We start from the raw sequence: 19,509 nt of genomic DNA, 5'->3' as shown, positions 1-19,509 counted from the left end.
ATCAAAGTTGAGTTTTCAGCATCATTACTCCAGTCTTCAGTGTCACATGATCCTTCAGAAATCATACTAATATGATGATTGATGCTCAATAAATATTCATTATTATTTTCAATGTTGAAAACAGTTGTGTACAGATTTTTTTTTTTCAAAATGCTTTGATGAATGTAAAGTTCAAAAGAACAGCATATATTTCAAATATATATATTTTTAACATTATAAATGTCTTTACTGTAACTGTTGATCAGTTTAACTCATCCTTCATAAATAAAAGTACTGATTTATTTTATTTATTTCCCCCAAAAATAAAATTTTAATTATTACTAACCCAAAACTTTTGAGCGGTAGTGTTTAACGTTACAAAAGCTTTAGATTTCAGATAAATGCTGTTCTTTTGAACTTTCTATTCATCAAAGACTGTACACAACTGTTTTCGACATTTAAAATAATAATGAATGTTTCTTGAGTATCAATCATCATATTAGAATAATTTCTGAAGGATCATGTGACAGTGACGACTGGAGTAATGATGCTGAAAACTCAGCTTTGATCACAGGAATAAATAACAGCTGCTTTCTATTTTAATATATTTTAAACTGTTTTAAATTGTAATAATATTTTACAATATTACTGTTTTTGTTTGTATTTTGAATCAAATAAATGCAGCCTTGGTGAGCAGAAGAAACTTCTCTGTTATGTGCGCGCCACAGACTGCACGCACGTCCGCTTAGAGTTCCGCCTTTTGCCTTCCGTCAATATTACGTTATTAGAAAAATATTTTTTTAGAGAATCGATTTTTTGACATTTGTGAATCGATTCAGAATCGTCCACGTCCGCATCGCGATGCATCTAAGAATAATTTGTTTCTCCCACCCCTAGATTTCATACAACAGGTTAATAAACAGTTACAATTAAGTCACTTACATTTTAGATGCAATGTTGACTGTTTTTGTTCTGTTTCAGCAGCGAAAATAGTTAAACAAAGATCACGGCAGAACCATCACGCATCACGTGTTTTCTCATAACTGAACGATTCAGCATTTTTAACGAATCGGTTGACTCAAAGATTGAATGATCAATCCATAAACATCTGTCTTAATCATGATCGACTCATTCGAACGAATCGTTTGAACGAATGAATCAATGACTCGCTTATTAAGATGGATGCCTGGCGACACCTAATGGCGGTTTAGTGTTGTTTAAAAGCATCATTCTTTCCCACATGTGTGTGATTTGTGTGTGCAACATTATCATTATTTTTCTTTCACTATTATATTAGCGATTTAAAAGCACCCACTCGTGTCACACGTCGATTAACCGGTGGGAAAATATCCTCAGACACATACCTAATAAATGTATATTTAAATACAATATTGGCCTACCTGGTAAAAAGTTTTATATACTATTTTGATGTCCTTTTGGACACAAGAGGGCAGTATAGCCCTATGTTTGCTTTTTTGTTGAACCAAATAGCACTAAATAGCCTGTTTTAACTTTTTCATTCTTCTTGAATTGCAAAAACAGAATAAAATGGGTTTAGTTGTGATATTTGTATTCTTTTATATAGAAATAAATGGTATATAATTACATTTTTAGAAGATTTTTAGTGTTTCCTTTTTGGACATTACTTTAATCCCTCGCCATAGCAAAACCGTTTGAGATATTTATTATCCATTCACAATTTAGCATATTTAATGTAGTTTCATCATGTTGAAAAAGTTTGGTACGAATAAAATAAATAGTTTAAGAGGAGTGGCTAAAAATTCAGAGGCTGATTTTGCAAAAAAATTCACATTCAGACCAAAATATCTGACTTCCTGATGGCCAGAGCTATTGAATGTAAATTAGAAAGTTGTCCGGCTTGATGAGAACAATATACAAACTGTTTTTTCTTTACTGTAGTTAAAACTAACCCCCCCACTTTTGTCAAAAGCATGTTGAAAGTGACACACTTCCTGCTGCCAGTTGGTGGCGCTATAACTTTGACTCACAATAGCTACATCCATCTGATCGGCCTCTTACCACGAACACACTGCTGAAGTTTCATCAAGATCAGTTAATGTATGCAGAAGTTATTCCACTTCCGTGTTTCTCTTTTCTCGCCATAAATTCAATTCCTCGCCACAGCCAAACCGTTCGAGATATCAAAAATCCGTCCGCAATTTAGCATCCTCAAAGTCTTGACTACATGCACACCGAGTTTGAAGGGGACACGGTGAATTTTCTAGGAGGAGTATTTCACATTCCACAGCAAGCGTTTTCCAAACAACCCATAATAGCCGACTTCCTGTTGGGCTGGCGTAAAACTTGACCGGGGTAAAGTTGTTCGGCCCGATGAGATCTATATGTGTACCGAGTTTCATATTAATTCATGCGAGCGTGTTTGATATATGGATCAAGTTTTAGAACCCCGTTCAAGGGGGCGCTGTTGAGCCCCCCAGCCACGCCCGGGTACCAGCTTCAGCCCGGCCCTGATGGCCGTGGGTTCTGACCTGTGTGCAAAGTTTCAAGAGTTTTTGAGCACGTTAAGGACCCCAAAAGCCCCTGAAACCTTGATTAACAATATAAAAGCAATAGTCAAATCCCCCCCTCCCCTCACACACACACAGACACAGAGAGAGAGAGAGAAAATTCTTCAGAAAATCCACATTCAAACCAAAATATCTCTCTTCCTGTTGGTCGGAGATGGTTCATGTAAATTAGAAAGTTGTCCGTCTTGATGAGAACAATACACATACCAAGTTTTGTGATTCTAGGAAAAACTAAGCCCCCATTTTTGACTAAAGGTGGCGCTACTGAGCCATTCCACCACGCCCGTTTCTGAAACTTTGCACATGTCTACGGGCTAATAAATGTGATGTGTCTGTTGAGTTTCATGCAATTTCAAGTATGTTAAGAGTCTCAAAAGCATCAAAAAATAATATTAAAGTTTGATGCGTTGCCACGGCAACAGTATCTAAGATATCAATAATCCTTTCACAGGTTTACATCTGCCGTGTGTCTACATTATACACATAAAGTTTGAAGCAAATCGGGTAAAAATAAGACACTGATTTCAAAGCATTTTGAAAGTGATGTACTTCCTGCTGCCTGTTGGTGGCGCTATAACTTTGACTCACAATAGTCACATCCATGTGATCGGCCTCTTACAACGAACACACTGCTGAAGTTTCATCAAGATCAGTTAATGTATGCAGAAGTTATAACACACTTCCTGTTTCATTTTTTCGCCATAAATTTGTTTCCTCGCCACGGCCAAACCGTTCGAGATATCAAAAATCCGTCCGCAATTTAGCATCCTCAATGTCTTGACTTCCTGCACACCGAGTTTGGAGGCAAATCGATGAATTCCCTAGGAGGAGTACATTAAATTCCACAGCATGCGTTTCCAAACAACGCTAAATAGCCAACTTCCTGTTTGGCTGGCGTAAAACTTAGAGCACGAAAGTTGTTCGGCCCGATGAGATCTATATGTGTACCGAGTTTCATATTATTACATGCAAGCGTGTTTGATTTACGGACACGTGTTTGGATCCCGTTCCAGGGGGCGCTGTCGAGCCCCCCTGCCACGCCCGGGTACCAGCTTCAGTCCGGCCCTGATGGCCGCGGGTTCTGACGTGTGTGCAAAATTTCAAGAGTTTTCGAGCATGTTAAGGGCCCCAAAAGTGCCCGAAAGGTTGACAAAATAATAATAATAATAATAATAATAATCCTACCGGAAACAATAGGGCCTTCGCCCTTTCAGGGCTTGGGCCCTAAATATAGCTGCAAGCAGCAATACGGGGCCAAGCCCGGCAAGGCACAGCAAGCAAAAGCCGCTGTAGCGCAATGAGGAGCCAGAAGAGCAAAACATCAGAAATTTTATGTACATCAAGCACAGCAAGTACTGTAAGCACATCAATTACAGCAGCACAGCAAGCATTTAAGCACCAACAGCAGTGCGGAGCCAGAAGAACAAAAAGAGCAGAAATTGAATATACATGTAAATGTACATCAAGCACAGCAGCACAGCAAGCATTTAAGCACCAACAGCAGTGCAGAGCCGCAAGAACAAAAACAGCAGAAATTAAATATAAATGAAGCACAGCGAGCATTTAAGCACCAACAGCTGTGCAGAGCCGGAAGGAATTTAAATGACAACTTTATACACAACTTTAAAGTCATCCCACATGGGACTCGAACCCACGACCAGAATGGTTCAGGATTCTAGATACATGGTTTAGCAGATTGCACCACTCAGAGGATGTACAATCACAAACTGCAGAGGAGAGCTTCAGTGTAAGAATGAGCACACAAAAGCAAGTTAACCAGAAGATTAGCATGCTAAGCTATCTTAATGCTAATGTAGCTTATGATGTGGTACATCCAATCCTGGCAAAATAGATATCCTCAGATTCGACATGACGCAAGGAATCGATAGACACCAATTTTATGATTTTGTGACAAACTGTTCACAAGTTACAGCCTCTGAACCAATTATGGGTCGACCTCATTAAGTTTGCGACATCATAACTTTTTTTTTTCCAGTATAGCAAAAAAATCGGGGACAGTACTTTTATGCGGCTCAGTCCGAAGATCATTTGAGCACATGTTTGGACAAAATTAGACCAATTTTGAAGGAGGAGTAGCGAAAAAACTGTTTTACATTCGCTCCAATATGGCGGCCAGTCACATTGTTGAAAAATAACATATGAGATATCGTTGAAATCGGCATAAGCCAAGGAATATATTGACATAAAGAAATTAAATTTCAAGCAATGTTAGCAAAAGTTATAAGCGTTTTTTCAAAAAACAATGATATCTCTGGAACACTAGGTGGCACTGTGATCAAACTTCTCAGGTACCTTCGGGTCATGGTAATGATGACCCATACCAAATTTGGTGAAGAAATTTCAAATAGTTTAAAAGATATTGCAAATTATGTCAAAATTCAAAATGGCGGACACGTGGTACATCCCATCATGGCAAAATCGATATCCACGGATTCGTCATGACCCAAGGAATCGATAGACACCAAGTTTATAATTTTCTGACAATCCGTTCACAAGTTATTGGCCAAAATATGCATTTTCCATATCTCATGACCCATAGGTGGCGCTGTTCCCAACTTTTGCATGGACTCTCAGATCAAGCTTCCGATGAAGCGTACCAATTTTCGTTTCGATTGATCAAAGTTTGGCCGAGATACAGCAGCTGAACCAATTTTAGGTCGACCTTGTAAACTTTGCGACGTCATAACTTTTGATCAGAGAAGAATAAAAAAAATCGGGGACAGTACTTTTATGCGGCTCAGTCCGAAGATCATTTGAGCATATGTTTGGACAAAATTAGACCAATTTTGAAGGAGGAGTAGCAAAAAAACTGCATACTGTACTTTTCAAAATGGCCACTACTGTAATGGGCGGAGTCTTAATGTAAGATATTGGTTCTGATCAGCATGATGAGATGAATCAGGTGTACTAAGTTTCAATGTTCTAGATCAAAGGGTTCAAAAGTTATAACCATTTCAATGTTGAATTTTTGAACTGCTGGTGGCGCTATAGAGTTGGTCCTAGAGACTCCAAAATTGCTACAATTACTTTTCATTACTATCACTACAAGTGTGCCAAATTTCATAATTTTCCTATGTACGGTTCATAGGGCTGCCATAGACTCCCATTTGCGGAAGAATAATAATAAATATAGCTGCAAGCAGCAATACGGGGCCAAGCCCTGCAAGGCAGAGCAAGCAACAGCCGCTGTAGCGCAATGCGGAGCCAGAAGAGCAAAACATCAGAAATTTAATGTACATCAAGCACAGTAAGCACATCAATTACAGCAGCACAGCTAGCATTTAAGCACCAACAGCAGTGCAGAGCCGGAAGGAATTTAAATTATTATTTTATACACAATTTCAAAGTCGCCCCACACTGGTCTCGAACCCACGACCACAATGGTTCGGGATTCATGACGCATGGTTGAACCACTTGCGCCACCCAGAGGACATGTTTTACAAAGCTGCAGAGGAGAGGCTTCAGTGTGTGAATGAGCACACAAAATCATGTTAACGAGATTAGCATGCTAAGCTAACTTAATGCTAATATAGCTTATGATGTGGTACATCCAATGCTGGCAAAATAGATATCCTCAGATTCGACATGACGCAAGGAATCGATAGACACCAATTTTATGATTTTGTGACAAACTGTTCACAAGTTACAGCCTCTGAACCAATTATGGGTTGACCTCATTAAGTTTGCGACATCATAACTTTTTTTTTCCAGTATAGCAAAAAAATCGGGGACAGTACTTTTATGCGGCTCAGTCCGAAGATCATTTGAGTACATGTTTGGACAAAATTAGACCAATTTTGAAGGAGGAGTAGCGAAAAAACTGTTTTACATTCACTCCAATATGGCGGCCAGTCACATTGTTGATAAATAACATATGAGATATCGTTGAAATCGGCATAAGCCAAGGAATATATTGACATAAAGAAATCAAATTTCAAGCAATGTTAGCAAAAGTTATAAGCGTTTTTTCAAAAAACAATGATATCTCTGGAACACTAGGTGGCGCTGTGATCAAATTTCTCAGGTACCTTCGGGCCATGCTAATGATGATCCATACCAAATTTGGTGAAGAAATTTCAAATAGTTTAAAAGATATTGCAAATTATGACATCATTCAAAATGGCGGACACGTGGTACATCCCATCATGGCAAAATCGATATCCACGGATTTGTCATGACCCAAGGAATCGATAGACACCAAGTTTATAATTTTCTGACAAACTGTTCATAAGTTATTGGCCAAAATATGCATTTTCCATATCTCATGACCCGTAGGTGGCGCTGTTCCCAACTTTGGCATGGAACCTCAGATCATGCTTCCGATGAAGTGTACCAATTTCCGTTTCGATTGATCAAAGTTTGGCCGAGCTATAGCTTCTGAACCAATTTTGGGTCGACCTCGTTAAGTTTGCGACATCATAACTTTTTTTTTTCCAATATAGCAAAAAAATCGGGGACAGTACTTTTATGCGGCTCAGTCCGAAGATCATTTGAGTACATGTTTGGACAAAATTAGACCAATTTTGAAGGAGGAGTAGCAAAAAAACTGCATACTGTACTTTTCAAAATGGCCACTACTGTAATGGGCGGAGTCTTGATGTAAGATATTGGTTCTGATCAGCATGATGAGATAAATCAGGTGTACTAAGTTTCATTTTTCTAGATCAAAGGGTTCAAAAGTTATAACCATTTCAATGTTGGATTTTTGAACTGCTGGTGGCGCTATAGAGTTGGTCCTAGAGACTCAAAAATTGCTACAATTACTTTTCATTACCATCACTACAAGTGTGCCAAATTTCATCATTTTCCTATGTATGGTTCATAGGGCTGCCATAGACTTCAAGAGGAGGAAGAAGAATAATAATAATAATAATAATAAGAAAACTAACAGATACAATAGGTGCCATAGCCCCTTCGGGGCTTGGCCCCTAATAAGAAAACTAACAGATACAATAGGTGCCATAGCCCCTTCGGGGCTTGGCCCCTAATAATAAGAAAACTAACAGATACAATAGGTGCCATAGCCCCTTCGGGGCTTGGCCCCTAATAATAAGAAAACTAACAGATACAATAGGTGCCATAGCCCCTTCGGGGCTTGGCCCCTAATAATAATAAGAAAACTAACAGATACAATAGGTGCCATAGCCCCTTCGGGGCTTGGCCCCTAATAATAATAATAAGAAAACTAACAGATACAATAGGTGCCATAGCCCCTTCGGGGCTTGGCCCCTAATAATAAGAATTTTTATTGTTTTGAAATACTAAAATTAGTAAGTGTCTTCAGGACAATAGTTAAAACGTTGTCCAACCTGAATGTTAATTTTAACTTTAACAATACTTAAAGCTTTAAACCAAACAAATGCATGTATAATAGTTTATGTAGTTAACTTAATTTATAAAAGCCAGCTTAATTAAAAAAAAATAGGTTTACTTAGACCATGACAACATCAAATCACACCCTTCTACTCTCTAGCTCACTACACACAATGCATAAAAGGAAATTGACATGAGAATGAACACATAAAGGCAAAAAGTATTAATATGAAGAAAATGCTTACATTGCAAGAATAGTAGATTGTCAAGGACTGCTATAGAAATCATTTTTGATCACAAAACTTTCTGAATACTCAAGACTTCAGGTGAGACTCAACATAGAATAAACAATGTTTCTAATCCCAGAAGAAAGATTAAAAAAATACTTAACTGGAAAATACAGAAACCATTTTATGAAGTTGGACAGGACTCGAACTCACAACCTCTGGGTGATGTGACTGTTACTCATCTAGTAGTACCATTGGGAAAACTGTTTTTTTTTTACATTTTTACCAAGATGCCAAAGTTCAATAAATCAAGTCAAGCGTTAATCTTTATATGAATGTGCCACATATCATATTCTAATGAGTTACTTTTCAGAAAGACACTATGTCTGTAACACAATGGTTTGGGCTCATGGCACATGGTTTAGCATTTTACGCTTAAGCTGCAGAGGAGAGGCTTCAGATTAAGAATGAGCACACAATAAGCACACAAAAGAATTACTTAGCATCTCAACCAGTTAAGCATGCTAAGATATCTTAATGCTAATGTAACTTATGGTTAGCCAATGTGGAGCCAGAAGAGCAAAAAGAGCAGAAATAGAATGTACATGAAGAACAGATAGGTTCAGAAGTACTTATGGATGAAATCAAAACAAGCAGCATTAGCGCAATAGATTAGAAAAATGCCTGAACAAAACAGGAATCAACACAATTTTTATACTCATCCAACACAGGGTTCGAACCTACAACCAGAACGGCTCAGGATTAGAAGCACATGGTTTAGCAGACTGCACCACTCAGAGGATGTACAATCACAAACTTCAGATGAGAGGCTTCAGTGTAAGAATGAGCACACAAAAGCAAGTTAACCAGATTAGCATGCTAAGCTATCTTAATGCTGATGTAGCTTATGGCTTATGATGACGTGGTACATCCAATCCTGGCAAAAAAGATATCCTCGGATTCGACATGACGCAAGGAATCGATAGAGACCAATTTTATGATTTTGTGACAAACTGTTCACAAGTTACAGCCTCTGAACCAATTATGGGTCGACCTCGTTAAGTTTGCGACATCATAACTTTTTTTTTCCAGTAGAGCAAAAAAATCGGGGACAGTACTTTTATGCGGCTCAGTCCGAAGATCATTTGAGTACATATTTGGACAAAATTAGACCAATTTTGAAGGAGGAGTAGCGAAAAAACTGTTTTACATTCGCTCCAATATGGCGGCCAGTCACATTGTTGAAAAATAACATATGAGATATCGTTGAAATCGGCATAAGCCAAGGAATATATTGACATAAAGAAATCAAATTTCAAGCAATGTTGGCAAAAGTTATAAGTGTTTTTTCAAAAAACAATGATATCTCTGGAACACTAGGTGGCGCTGTGATCAAACTTCTCATGTACCTTCGGGCCATGCTAATGATGATCCATACCAAATTTGGTGAAGAAATTTCAAATAGTTTAAAAGATATTGCAAATTATGACATCATTCAAAATGGCGGACACGTGGTACATCCCATCATGGCAAAATCGATATCCACGGATTTGTCATGACCCAAGGAATCGATAGACACCAAGTTTATAATTTTCTGACAAACTGTTCATAAGTTATTGGCCAAAATATGCATTTTCCATATCTCATGACCCGTAGGTGGCGCTGTTCCCAACTTTGGCATGGAACCTCAGATCATGCTTCCGATGAAGTGTACCAATTTTCGTTTCGATTGATCAAAGTTTGGCCGAGCTATAGCTTCTGAACCAATTTTGGGTCGACCTCGTTAAGTTTGCGACGTCATAACTTTTGATCAGAGAAGAATAAAAAAAATCGGGGACAGTACTTTTATGCGGCTCAGTCCGAAGATCATTTGAGTACATGTTTGGACAAAATTAGACCAATTTTGAAGGAGGAGTAGCAAAAAAACTGCATACTGTACTTTTCAAAATGGCCACTACTGTAATGGGCGGAGTCTTAATGTAAGATATTGGTTCTAATCAGCATGATGAGATGAATCAGGTGTACTAAGTTTCATTTTTCTAGATCAAAGGGTTCAAAAGTTATAACCATTTCAATGTTGAATTTTTGAACTGCTGGTGGCGCTATAGAGTTGGACCTAGAGACTCAAAAATTGCTACAATTACTTTTCATTACCATCACTACAAGTGTGCCAAATTTCATCATTTTCCTATGTATGGTTCATAGGGCTGCCATAGACTTCAAGAGGAGGAAGAAGAATAATAATAATAAATATAGCTGCAAGCAGCAATACGGGGCCAAGCCCTGCAAGGCAGAGCAAGCAACAGCCGCTGTAGCGCAATGCGGAGCCAGAAGAGCAAAACATCAGAAATTTAATGTACATCAAGCACAGTAAGCACATCAATTACAGCAGCACAGCTAGCATTTAAGCACCAACAGCAGTGCAGAGCCGGAAGGAATTTAAATTATTATTTTATACACAATTTCAAAGTCGCCCCACACTGGTCTCGAACCCACGACCACAATGGTTCGGGATTCATGACGCATGGTTGAACCACTTGCGCCACCCAGAGGACATGTTTTACAAAGCTGCAGAGGAGAGGCTTCAGTGTGTGAATGAGCACACAAAATCATGTTAACGAGATTAGCATGCTAAGCTAACTTAATGCTAATATAGCTTATGATGTGGTACATCCAATGCTGGCAAAATAGATATCCTCAGATTCGACATGACGCAAGGAATCGATAGACACCAATTTTATGATTTTGTGACAAACTGTTCACAAGTTACAGCCTCTGAACCAATTATGGGTTGACCTCATTAAGTTTGCGACATCATAACTTTTTTTTTCCAGTATAGCAAAAAAATCGGGGACAGTACTTTTATGCGGCTCAGTCCGAAGATCATTTGAGTACATGTTTGGACAAAATTAGACCAATTTTGAAGGAGGAGTAGCGAAAAAACTGTTTTACATTCACTCCAATATGGCGGCCAGTCACATTGTTGATAAATAACATATGAGATATCGTTGAAATCGGCATAAGCCAAGGAATATATTGACATAAAGAAATCAAATTTCAAGCAATGTTAGCAAAAGTTATAAGCGTTTTTTCAAAAAACAATGATATCTCTGGAACACTAGGTGGCGCTGTGATCAAATTTCTCAGGTACCTTCGGGCCATGCTAATGATGATCCATACCAAATTTGGTGAAGAAATTTCAAATAGTTTAAAAGATATTGCAAATTATGACATCATTCAAAATGGCGGACACGTGGTACATCCCATCATGGCAAAATCGATATCTACGGATTTGTCATGACCAAAGGAATCGATAGACACCAAGTTTATAATTTTCTGACAAACTGTTCATAAGTTATTGGCCAAAATATGCATTTTCCATATCTCATGACCCGTAGGTGGCGCTGTTCCCAACTTTGGCATGGAACCTCAGATCATGCTTCCGATGAAGTGTACCAATTTTCGTTTCGATTGATCAAAGTTTGGCCGAGCTATAGCTTCTGAACCAATTTTGGGTCGACCTCGTTAAGTTTGCGACGTCATAACTTTTGATCAGAGAAGAATAAAAAAAATCGGGGACAGTACTTTTATGCGGCTCAGTCCGAAGATCATTTGAGTACATGTTTGGACAAAATTAGACCAATTTTGAAGGAGGAGTAGCAAAAAAACTGCATACTGTACTTTTCAAAATGGCCACTACTGTAATGGGCGGAGTCTTAATGTAAGATATTGGTTCTAATCAGCATGATGAGATGAATCAGGTGTACTAAGTTTCATTTTTCTAGATCAAAGGGTTCAAAAGTTATAACCATTTCAATGTTGAATTTTTGAACTGCTGGTGGCGCTATAGAGTTGGACCTAGAGACTCAAAAATTGCTACAATTACTTTTCATTACCATCACTACAAGTGTGCCAAATTTCATCATTTTCCTATGTATGGTTCATAGGGCTGCCATAGACTTCAAGAGGAGGAAGAAGAATAATAATAATAATAATAATAAGAAAACTAACAGATACAATAGGTGCCATAGCCCCTTCGGGGCTTGGCCCCTAATAATAATAAGAAAACTAACAGATACAATAGGTGCCATAGCCCCTTCGGGGCTTGGCCCCTAATAAGAAAACTAACAGATACAATAGGTGCCTCAGCCCCTTCGGGGCTTGGCCCCTAATAATAATAAGAAAACTAACAGATACAATAGGTGCCTCAGCCCCTTCGGGGCTTGGCCCCTAAATACTGGTGCTAAAACAAAGAAATGTCTGTCCCCCTTGAGAATTACACAGGTGGTATTGTGGTTTACACAATATAACATTTCCAGCCTTAGTGTTTTTTGAGGTACCAATAAGAGATTGATATTTGAGCTCTGGAAATGCAGACTGCCTGTAAATTAATGGCATTTATCTGATATGTTTGATTGCTTTATTATCCCCTTAGGGAAATTTTGTTGCTTGTGTTTCAGCATGCGTACATACAGGACCAACAATATACATAAATGCAGGGAAAAAAAAAAAAGTGGGGATTCCTTATGTTTAATGTGTCTTGCCTTGTTTATACTGACACTGACACTGACACACACACACACACACACACACACACACACACACACACACACACACACACACACACACACACACACACACACACACACACACACACACACACACACACACACACACACACACACACACACACACACACACACACACACACGACCCACAGCAGAAACTCAGTTAGTTCCTGTTGTTTGTGGAAAGATCACAGACAGAGAAAATTAACTCTGTCTAAATCTCATTCAAAATAAATAGTTTCCTGAGGAAATTTGGCAGGATAATAATTTAATACTGTATATCTAAGGCAATCTAGAGATGTTAATATTTTGACCAAAGTAAACACAATTAAAGTCGGAGGAACCTCTGTGGTCATGTTTGACAATGGTCCTATACAGGGGACTAACAGGGGAATTTATTCTACATGAATAGCTTTTCCTATCATTAGATGACCACTTCAAAAGCACATATTTACTGCTCATCTTACCTTGTGTCCTATGGGACCTGTCTCACCACGTTCACCCTTGCCAGAAGGTCCAGGTTCTCCTCTCTCTCCCTACAAAAAGTGATATTCTTTATCACAGCCTATCCTATCATAAAAAAAAAAAAAGCCTTAGATGCTCAAACTGATCTCTCAGTCTGATTAAGCTGGTTTTTAGAGATGACCAACTAAACTCCAGCTTACAAGGTGGACACGTAGATACTATAATCTTACAGAACAAGTAGAATTTGCACATGCTGGTTCTCAACCAGGGGGCCAAGGCCCACCAGGGGCCTCTGCAAACTTCCAGGGGGCCCCCAGTAAGTCTTATTAATATTAATCTTAAATAACACCTAAAAAAAAAAAAAAACTGATAAAGATGTACAACAGTAACAGTATTTTTTAGTTGGTTTATTCTTATTAAAATAGAAATACCAGAAGTTCATGTCAGCTTCGAATATTGCCTTGGCTTGGACAAAGCAGGGCAAGGAAGTCAAAGAGGTTGAGAACCACTGAAATAGACTTTACTCTTTCCTTCCTTTATACTGGTTTCTTTGAAATGCCCTGTAGAGGGCAGTGTGGCAGCACATACTGATCTCTCAGTCTGATTAAACTGGTCTGCTCTGCTGAATAAGCTGGACAGGCTCTGACTGGAGTCTCTTCATAGATGCCTCTCTGCACTGCCTTTTACATAAACCACACCTTTAATCAAATACTAACTTAAAATGCACATTGTCTTAATAATCTAACTAATCAGAAAAATCTGGTAATAATAGTTTAAATGAAATTCTTCTCTCAATAAGAGTTTGCAGAGATCCCATACAGATTGAACAAACTTTTGTAGTCATTTGTGGTTTGTTAATTTATAGTCCTTAACAGAGCTATCATGGATATATCTTAATGAAACCACAAACCACGACCACCACATTAAACTGGGATATACCACAACTGGTGGTGTTACAAACCCACCTTAGTTCCTGGCAGGCCTGGAAGCCCAGGCTCACCTTGAGGCCCAAAGAAACCAGGTTCACCCTGCATACAGAAGCCACACATAGAATTATCTTTCAGTCATAGGACTCAAGTTAAGTATTCACAACTAAATCAACTTAAACTCTAAATCAAAAAAACGAAGCATTTTAGACAATAAACCTTCCAAAGGATTCATGTCATACAGTATCAAGCCAACTGTCTATTTTTTTTTATTTTTTTTTGGACTGATTTGAGTTGGTAATTGTCTAGATTCTAATTAAAACCTGCAAATGGCTTTCGTCATAAAATATTTGCTCACCTTAATGATATTGCTATTATGGCAACTAACATTCATAAAATTCTTATCTAAAATAAATTACGTGTTAGTTCATGGTACTACATGAGAAAAGGAATGTTGCTAATATAATAAAAAACACCTTGACGTGATATTTTCAGTGCCATTTAATCAAACATTCTAACCTCTCTTATTCAATGAATGAACACAGTGTGCACAGGTTAAGGTCTCAAAAAAAACATTAGAGCACCACATTAACACAATGTTAGCATCCACAGCCTTCAAGCCTCTAAGTAAAACCAGGGTTACATAAAATGGGTGGGATTTTACAAGGCCAATAGGCTGCAGGCATACAAAAGAATACAGGCAAACAAACCAAAACAGCAACAAGCATTAGTTCATGCCAGTTTGAACATTCTTTGCAATTTGGAACATGAACATCTGTAATCAGCTTTTAATTTTCAGTTCAGAAGGCAAAAAAGAAAGTTCCATTACAAAACACCAAGTGGTTGAATGACTTTAAGTGACTCTGGTCAAGTGTGTACTGTATGATTCAACACTCTCAAGGGGGTTTGTTTGATTGTTGTGGAGACTGTTTGAAATATAATACAAGCCAGCGACACCAATATTTTTTGTGAAAATAAAGGCTGAAGCATAAAAATAGCAATGAAATAAGTCCGACATCTAATTTCTGTAGTTTTAAATCTTACTCCGAGACGAGTCTTTACATGAATGCAAAGATAAACTGGGTCAAGTAATTGTCTGATTCACTGATGAATCATTAATGGATGAATCCATCAATAATCAAAGAATCCTGATAATGTGAATTTTAATAAGACAATGTAAAACACACTCCATTCAAAAGCAATAACTAATTGAAGCCAAGCCATACAGGTTAATGTGAAAGATATATGGAAACAATACAGTTGCACTTCAACTGTTACGGAGTCTAGACATTACATTGGTTGACAAGCAGCTGGGTATGAGGGAGGGGTTTTAGGCATGAAGACACAATATTTACCTTAATCCCGGGGAGTCCAGGCAGCCCTGGAAGTCCTGGCTCACCCTATGTAGGAAAAGTGCAACAAATTACAGCCAAACCAAGCCACCACTACTGGCTGTGAGCCTGGAAACCCAGCTCAACTACAATAGGTTTCCTCAAAGGCCACAATATCAAAATACTGGCCCTGGTTTACATACTATAGTGAAAATCATCCAGATTCCGCAGTTAAAGTAAAGACACATAGGCTATCTAATGGTGTTGCAGTTGGATTGTTTCAGACATTTCAAATTAATGGTACAGAAAAGAGGAAGAAAAACTAAATCCTCAGAAGCACTAACATACCATGTAACCATGATAAAATTCTGTTGTTAATTAACTCATGCTCTGCTGAAAGAAAAACACATGTGAAAAGTGAGTAGGACTAGTGCTCAAAATTGTGCTGTTAAATAGGTCCCAGACTGCAGTTTTAGAGTGGCTCAACCATAAGTTTATCAAGCGACGAGAATACTTTTTGTGCGCAAAAAACAAACCAAAATAACGACTTTATTCAACTATTCATTTTCTTCTGTGTGGGCCTCTGAGTGAGTTCACGCGTTCTCGAGTTCATTTAATCAGTGAGCCTACGTTCTGACATACAACCTAGAAGCGCTGCACTGTTACACTACGATAAACTTATAGTTGAGCCACTGTAGTCACTTGGACTATTTTAAACATTGTCTTTACTAACTTTCTGGGCCAGCAAGTTTCAATTACAGAGAAGCCTATGGAGGAGTGAGACAGCTCTCAGATTTAATCAAAAATATCTTAATTTGTGTTCTGAATATGAACGAAAGTCTTACGGGGTTGGAACAACATGAGGGTGAGTAATTTCTGACAGAATTTTAATTTTTGGGTGAATTAACCCTTTAATAGCAGCAAGCAAATGTTGGTAAGCTTTGCTTCATACAGCCATACGGTGCAAAAAAATTTGTATGCTATAATACTTTTTGGTTAATCATTAATGAATACATGTTTTATTAAAACAAATTCTCAGTGTTTTCCATAAATGAATCAGCTGTCATTAAGACACATGTGCAGTCCTTTGTTCCAAACAATAACAATCTTAAGCCAAGGCAAGGCAAGGCAAGTTTATTTATATAGCACATTTCATACACAATGGCAATTCAAAGTGCTTTACATAGAAGAAACTAAAATAATAAAAAGAAATTAAAGCTGCAAGCAGCATTTATCGGGGTTCAAGCAATTAAGGCCTTTAAGGCCTTTAAGCACAAAAGCATCAAAAGTTATTAAGTTTTATTTATCAAGCATGTAACCACTGACATAATAGATGGAAAAGCCATTAACAGCCAATACAGGCAGTTTACCATGGGAAATATATGGTTTTAAAGCTTTTTAACAGTTAAAGCGCCACCTATGGTCCGATCTCAATAAAATTGTTTACTGTGACCTCAAATTGAACCCATACACATGTGTACTGAGTTTGGTGAAGATATCTCATTTACTTCTTGAGTTATAGCCATTTTAGTAAAATAGGCTCCTTCCACAACAATTTACCACATTCTAGTATTATTTACTATGATTCTAGCATGATTTACCATAGTTTATCATGATTTACCATGATATACTACATTCTAGTATGATTTACCATTGTTTACTGTGATTCTAGCATGGTTTACCATATTTTACCATGATTTATCATAGTTTACCATGATTTACCCTGTTCTAGCATAGTTTACCATGATTTAACATGTTCTAGCATGATTTACAATGATATACCATATTCTTACATGATTTACCATAGTTTATCATGATTTATCATGGTTTACCATGATTTACCCTGTTCTAGCATAGTTTACCATGATTTACCATGTTCTAGCATGATGTACCATGATATACCACGTTCTAGAATGATGTACTATGATTTACCATGTTTTTAGCGTGATTTACCATGATTTACCACATTGCTAGCAATTATGTGAAGTATCAATACAAATGAAGTGATAAACTCTGACAAAATATGATTATGCTACAATAGTAATTGTTATATAAGTGATTTTTTAGTGTCTTATTTTTATATAAGTGATTTTTTAGTGTCTAATGAATGCAAAAACATGTGAGTAGACTTCATTAATAAGTAGAATGGCCAGCAGAGGGCAGTAGAAGACCACTTATTGCCTCACTTTCACTTTAAACCTCTTGATTTTCACCAGTTTTCTGCACTTAAAGAAAACCAGTTTTTCCATGTTAACTCAATAATGCATGCTTACACACACACACACACACACACACACACACACAAATGTTGTTTTTTCAATGCTATTGGGATATGTCATTATGAAAATATATTTGAATGGTCTATAAACATTTCACAAAGTCTTTGTAAACTATTAATCAGATTATTCAGAATTTATTCAGAAACCTAAGACTACACACACACACATTCTGTTGTAGATGCAGACATTTGGACATTATGATGTGATCAAACTGTCAATACTAATACTTTAACAGATGGATTTTGACTAAATGTAATTGTAAATGTTAAAATAGTGATTTTATAAAGTCTAAATATAAATTATAGAACAATATGACAAAATGACAATTTTAAACAGCAGGGGGCAGTAAAATACCACTTATTGGCTTAATATGCCATTATATTCTTATCATTTTCACCTTTTTAACTGTTATAGAGGCAAATTTTGTCCGATCTGTCTGAAAATGTTCATGCATGTTCAGAGTGATATTTCACATGTTCTGACTTGTTTTTAAGAAGGTCTGAGCATCTTAAAAGATATAAGCTTTCGGGGACACTTGGTCAAGGCCACATTTTGAAGTGACCCTATTATAGCCATCAAATGAAGTAGTTCAACTTTTTCTGATAATTACTGGTCTAGAGAGTCCAGAGAATTGTACTGCACTAGTTTTGAACATTATTATATGAAAATTATATGATCACAGATGGAAAAGACCGTCTACAGTCAATAAAGGCAATGTACCATGGGAAATATATGGTTTTAAAGCTTTTTAACAATTATAGCACCACCTATGGTCCGATCTCCATAAAATTTTGCATGCTTGTTAATGATGTTATGTCACATATTCCCACCAATTTCTGTGAAGTTCTGAGTTTTTATTTATGATTTATCGGCTTTTTAGTGCATTTTGCCACACCCATTTTCTTTATGACCCTATTATAGCCATGCGCAAAATGCAAAAGTTCAACTTTTTTTGATAATTATTGATCTAGAGAGTCCATAGAATTGTCCTAGACTGGTCTGGTTCCGATCGGGCGAAAAACCTAGGACTAGTTCGCAAAAGTAGGTTTTTAACATATTCGCGAATAATTAATGAACGGTTTGATTGACAGCAATAGTTCTTGAGGCAAAATTGTTCATCATGTGCAGATCTATCAAATGATATGCATTTTGTGACGATAAGTGTAACACCACGTGATAACAGAGCCATAAAACTCGTTAGCGCCAACTAGTGGCCGATTTCTTTCAAAATTCTTGCAGACCTCTAGGGCCATGACTCGAACATGCCCATCGAGTTTCGTTCCGATCGGCCACCGTTAACCTTGTCTAATAGGTGCTCAAACTTCATTGGCCGATGGCGGCTATGTTTTTTGAGATACACCAATGTCCTCATATACATACATGACACCTTGGGCCAAGACACTGCATACCAATTTTCAAGTCAATCGGACTAATGGTCAGGTGGTTATAGCCTGTTTTATGTTTTTTTCATGTTATAGCGCCACCATGTGGCCAATCGCCGCGATTTTTTTACTGTGACCTCAGAGTGACCTCTTACACATGTGTACCGAGTTTGGTGATTATACCTCATTTAGTTCTGGAGTTATAGCCATTTTAGTAAAATAGGCTCCTCCCACAACATACATTTTGGCGCCCCTTAGCGACCGTGAATCGAAATTTAAACTTTTTTTCGATAATTATTGATTTTCAGACTCCAGAGAACATTTCTGCACTGGTTTGGTTCCGATCGGGCAAAAAACCAGGGACTAGTTCGCAAAAGTAGATTTTCGACAAAATTCAAAATGGTGGAAAATTTATCATGGCGGAAATAAAATCGGAGATATACGTTTTGTTCGTCAGGCATCCAGCTTT

General features: G+C 37.5%; 1 protein-coding gene across 2 annotated transcripts in view; it reads right to left on the bottom strand.

The window, feature by feature from the left end:
- col25a1 (collagen type XXV alpha 1 chain) overlaps positions 1–19,509 on the bottom strand; it is a 1,104,568-nt gene that overhangs the window by 57,437 nt on the left and 1,027,622 nt on the right. For both annotated transcript variants that reach the window (XM_079866340.1, XM_079866339.1), the window contains 3 exons: positions 15,404–15,448; positions 14,088–14,150; positions 13,125–13,193 (listed from right to left, as the gene is read on the bottom strand). In XM_079866340.1, coding sequence (XP_079722466.1) covers positions 13,125–13,193; positions 14,088–14,150; positions 15,404–15,448 — 177 coding nt within the window. The remainder of the gene's footprint in view (positions 1–13,124; positions 13,194–14,087; positions 14,151–15,403; positions 15,449–19,509) is intronic.

Source organism: Squalius cephalus (genome assembly GCF_949319135.1).
Source record: "Squalius cephalus genome assembly, chromosome: 3".
Lineage (NCBI taxonomy): Eukaryota > Metazoa > Chordata > Actinopteri > Cypriniformes > Leuciscidae > Squalius > Squalius cephalus.
Note: the sequence above shows the minus strand (reverse complement) of the source record. Positions and strands in the feature narration are given on the sequence as shown.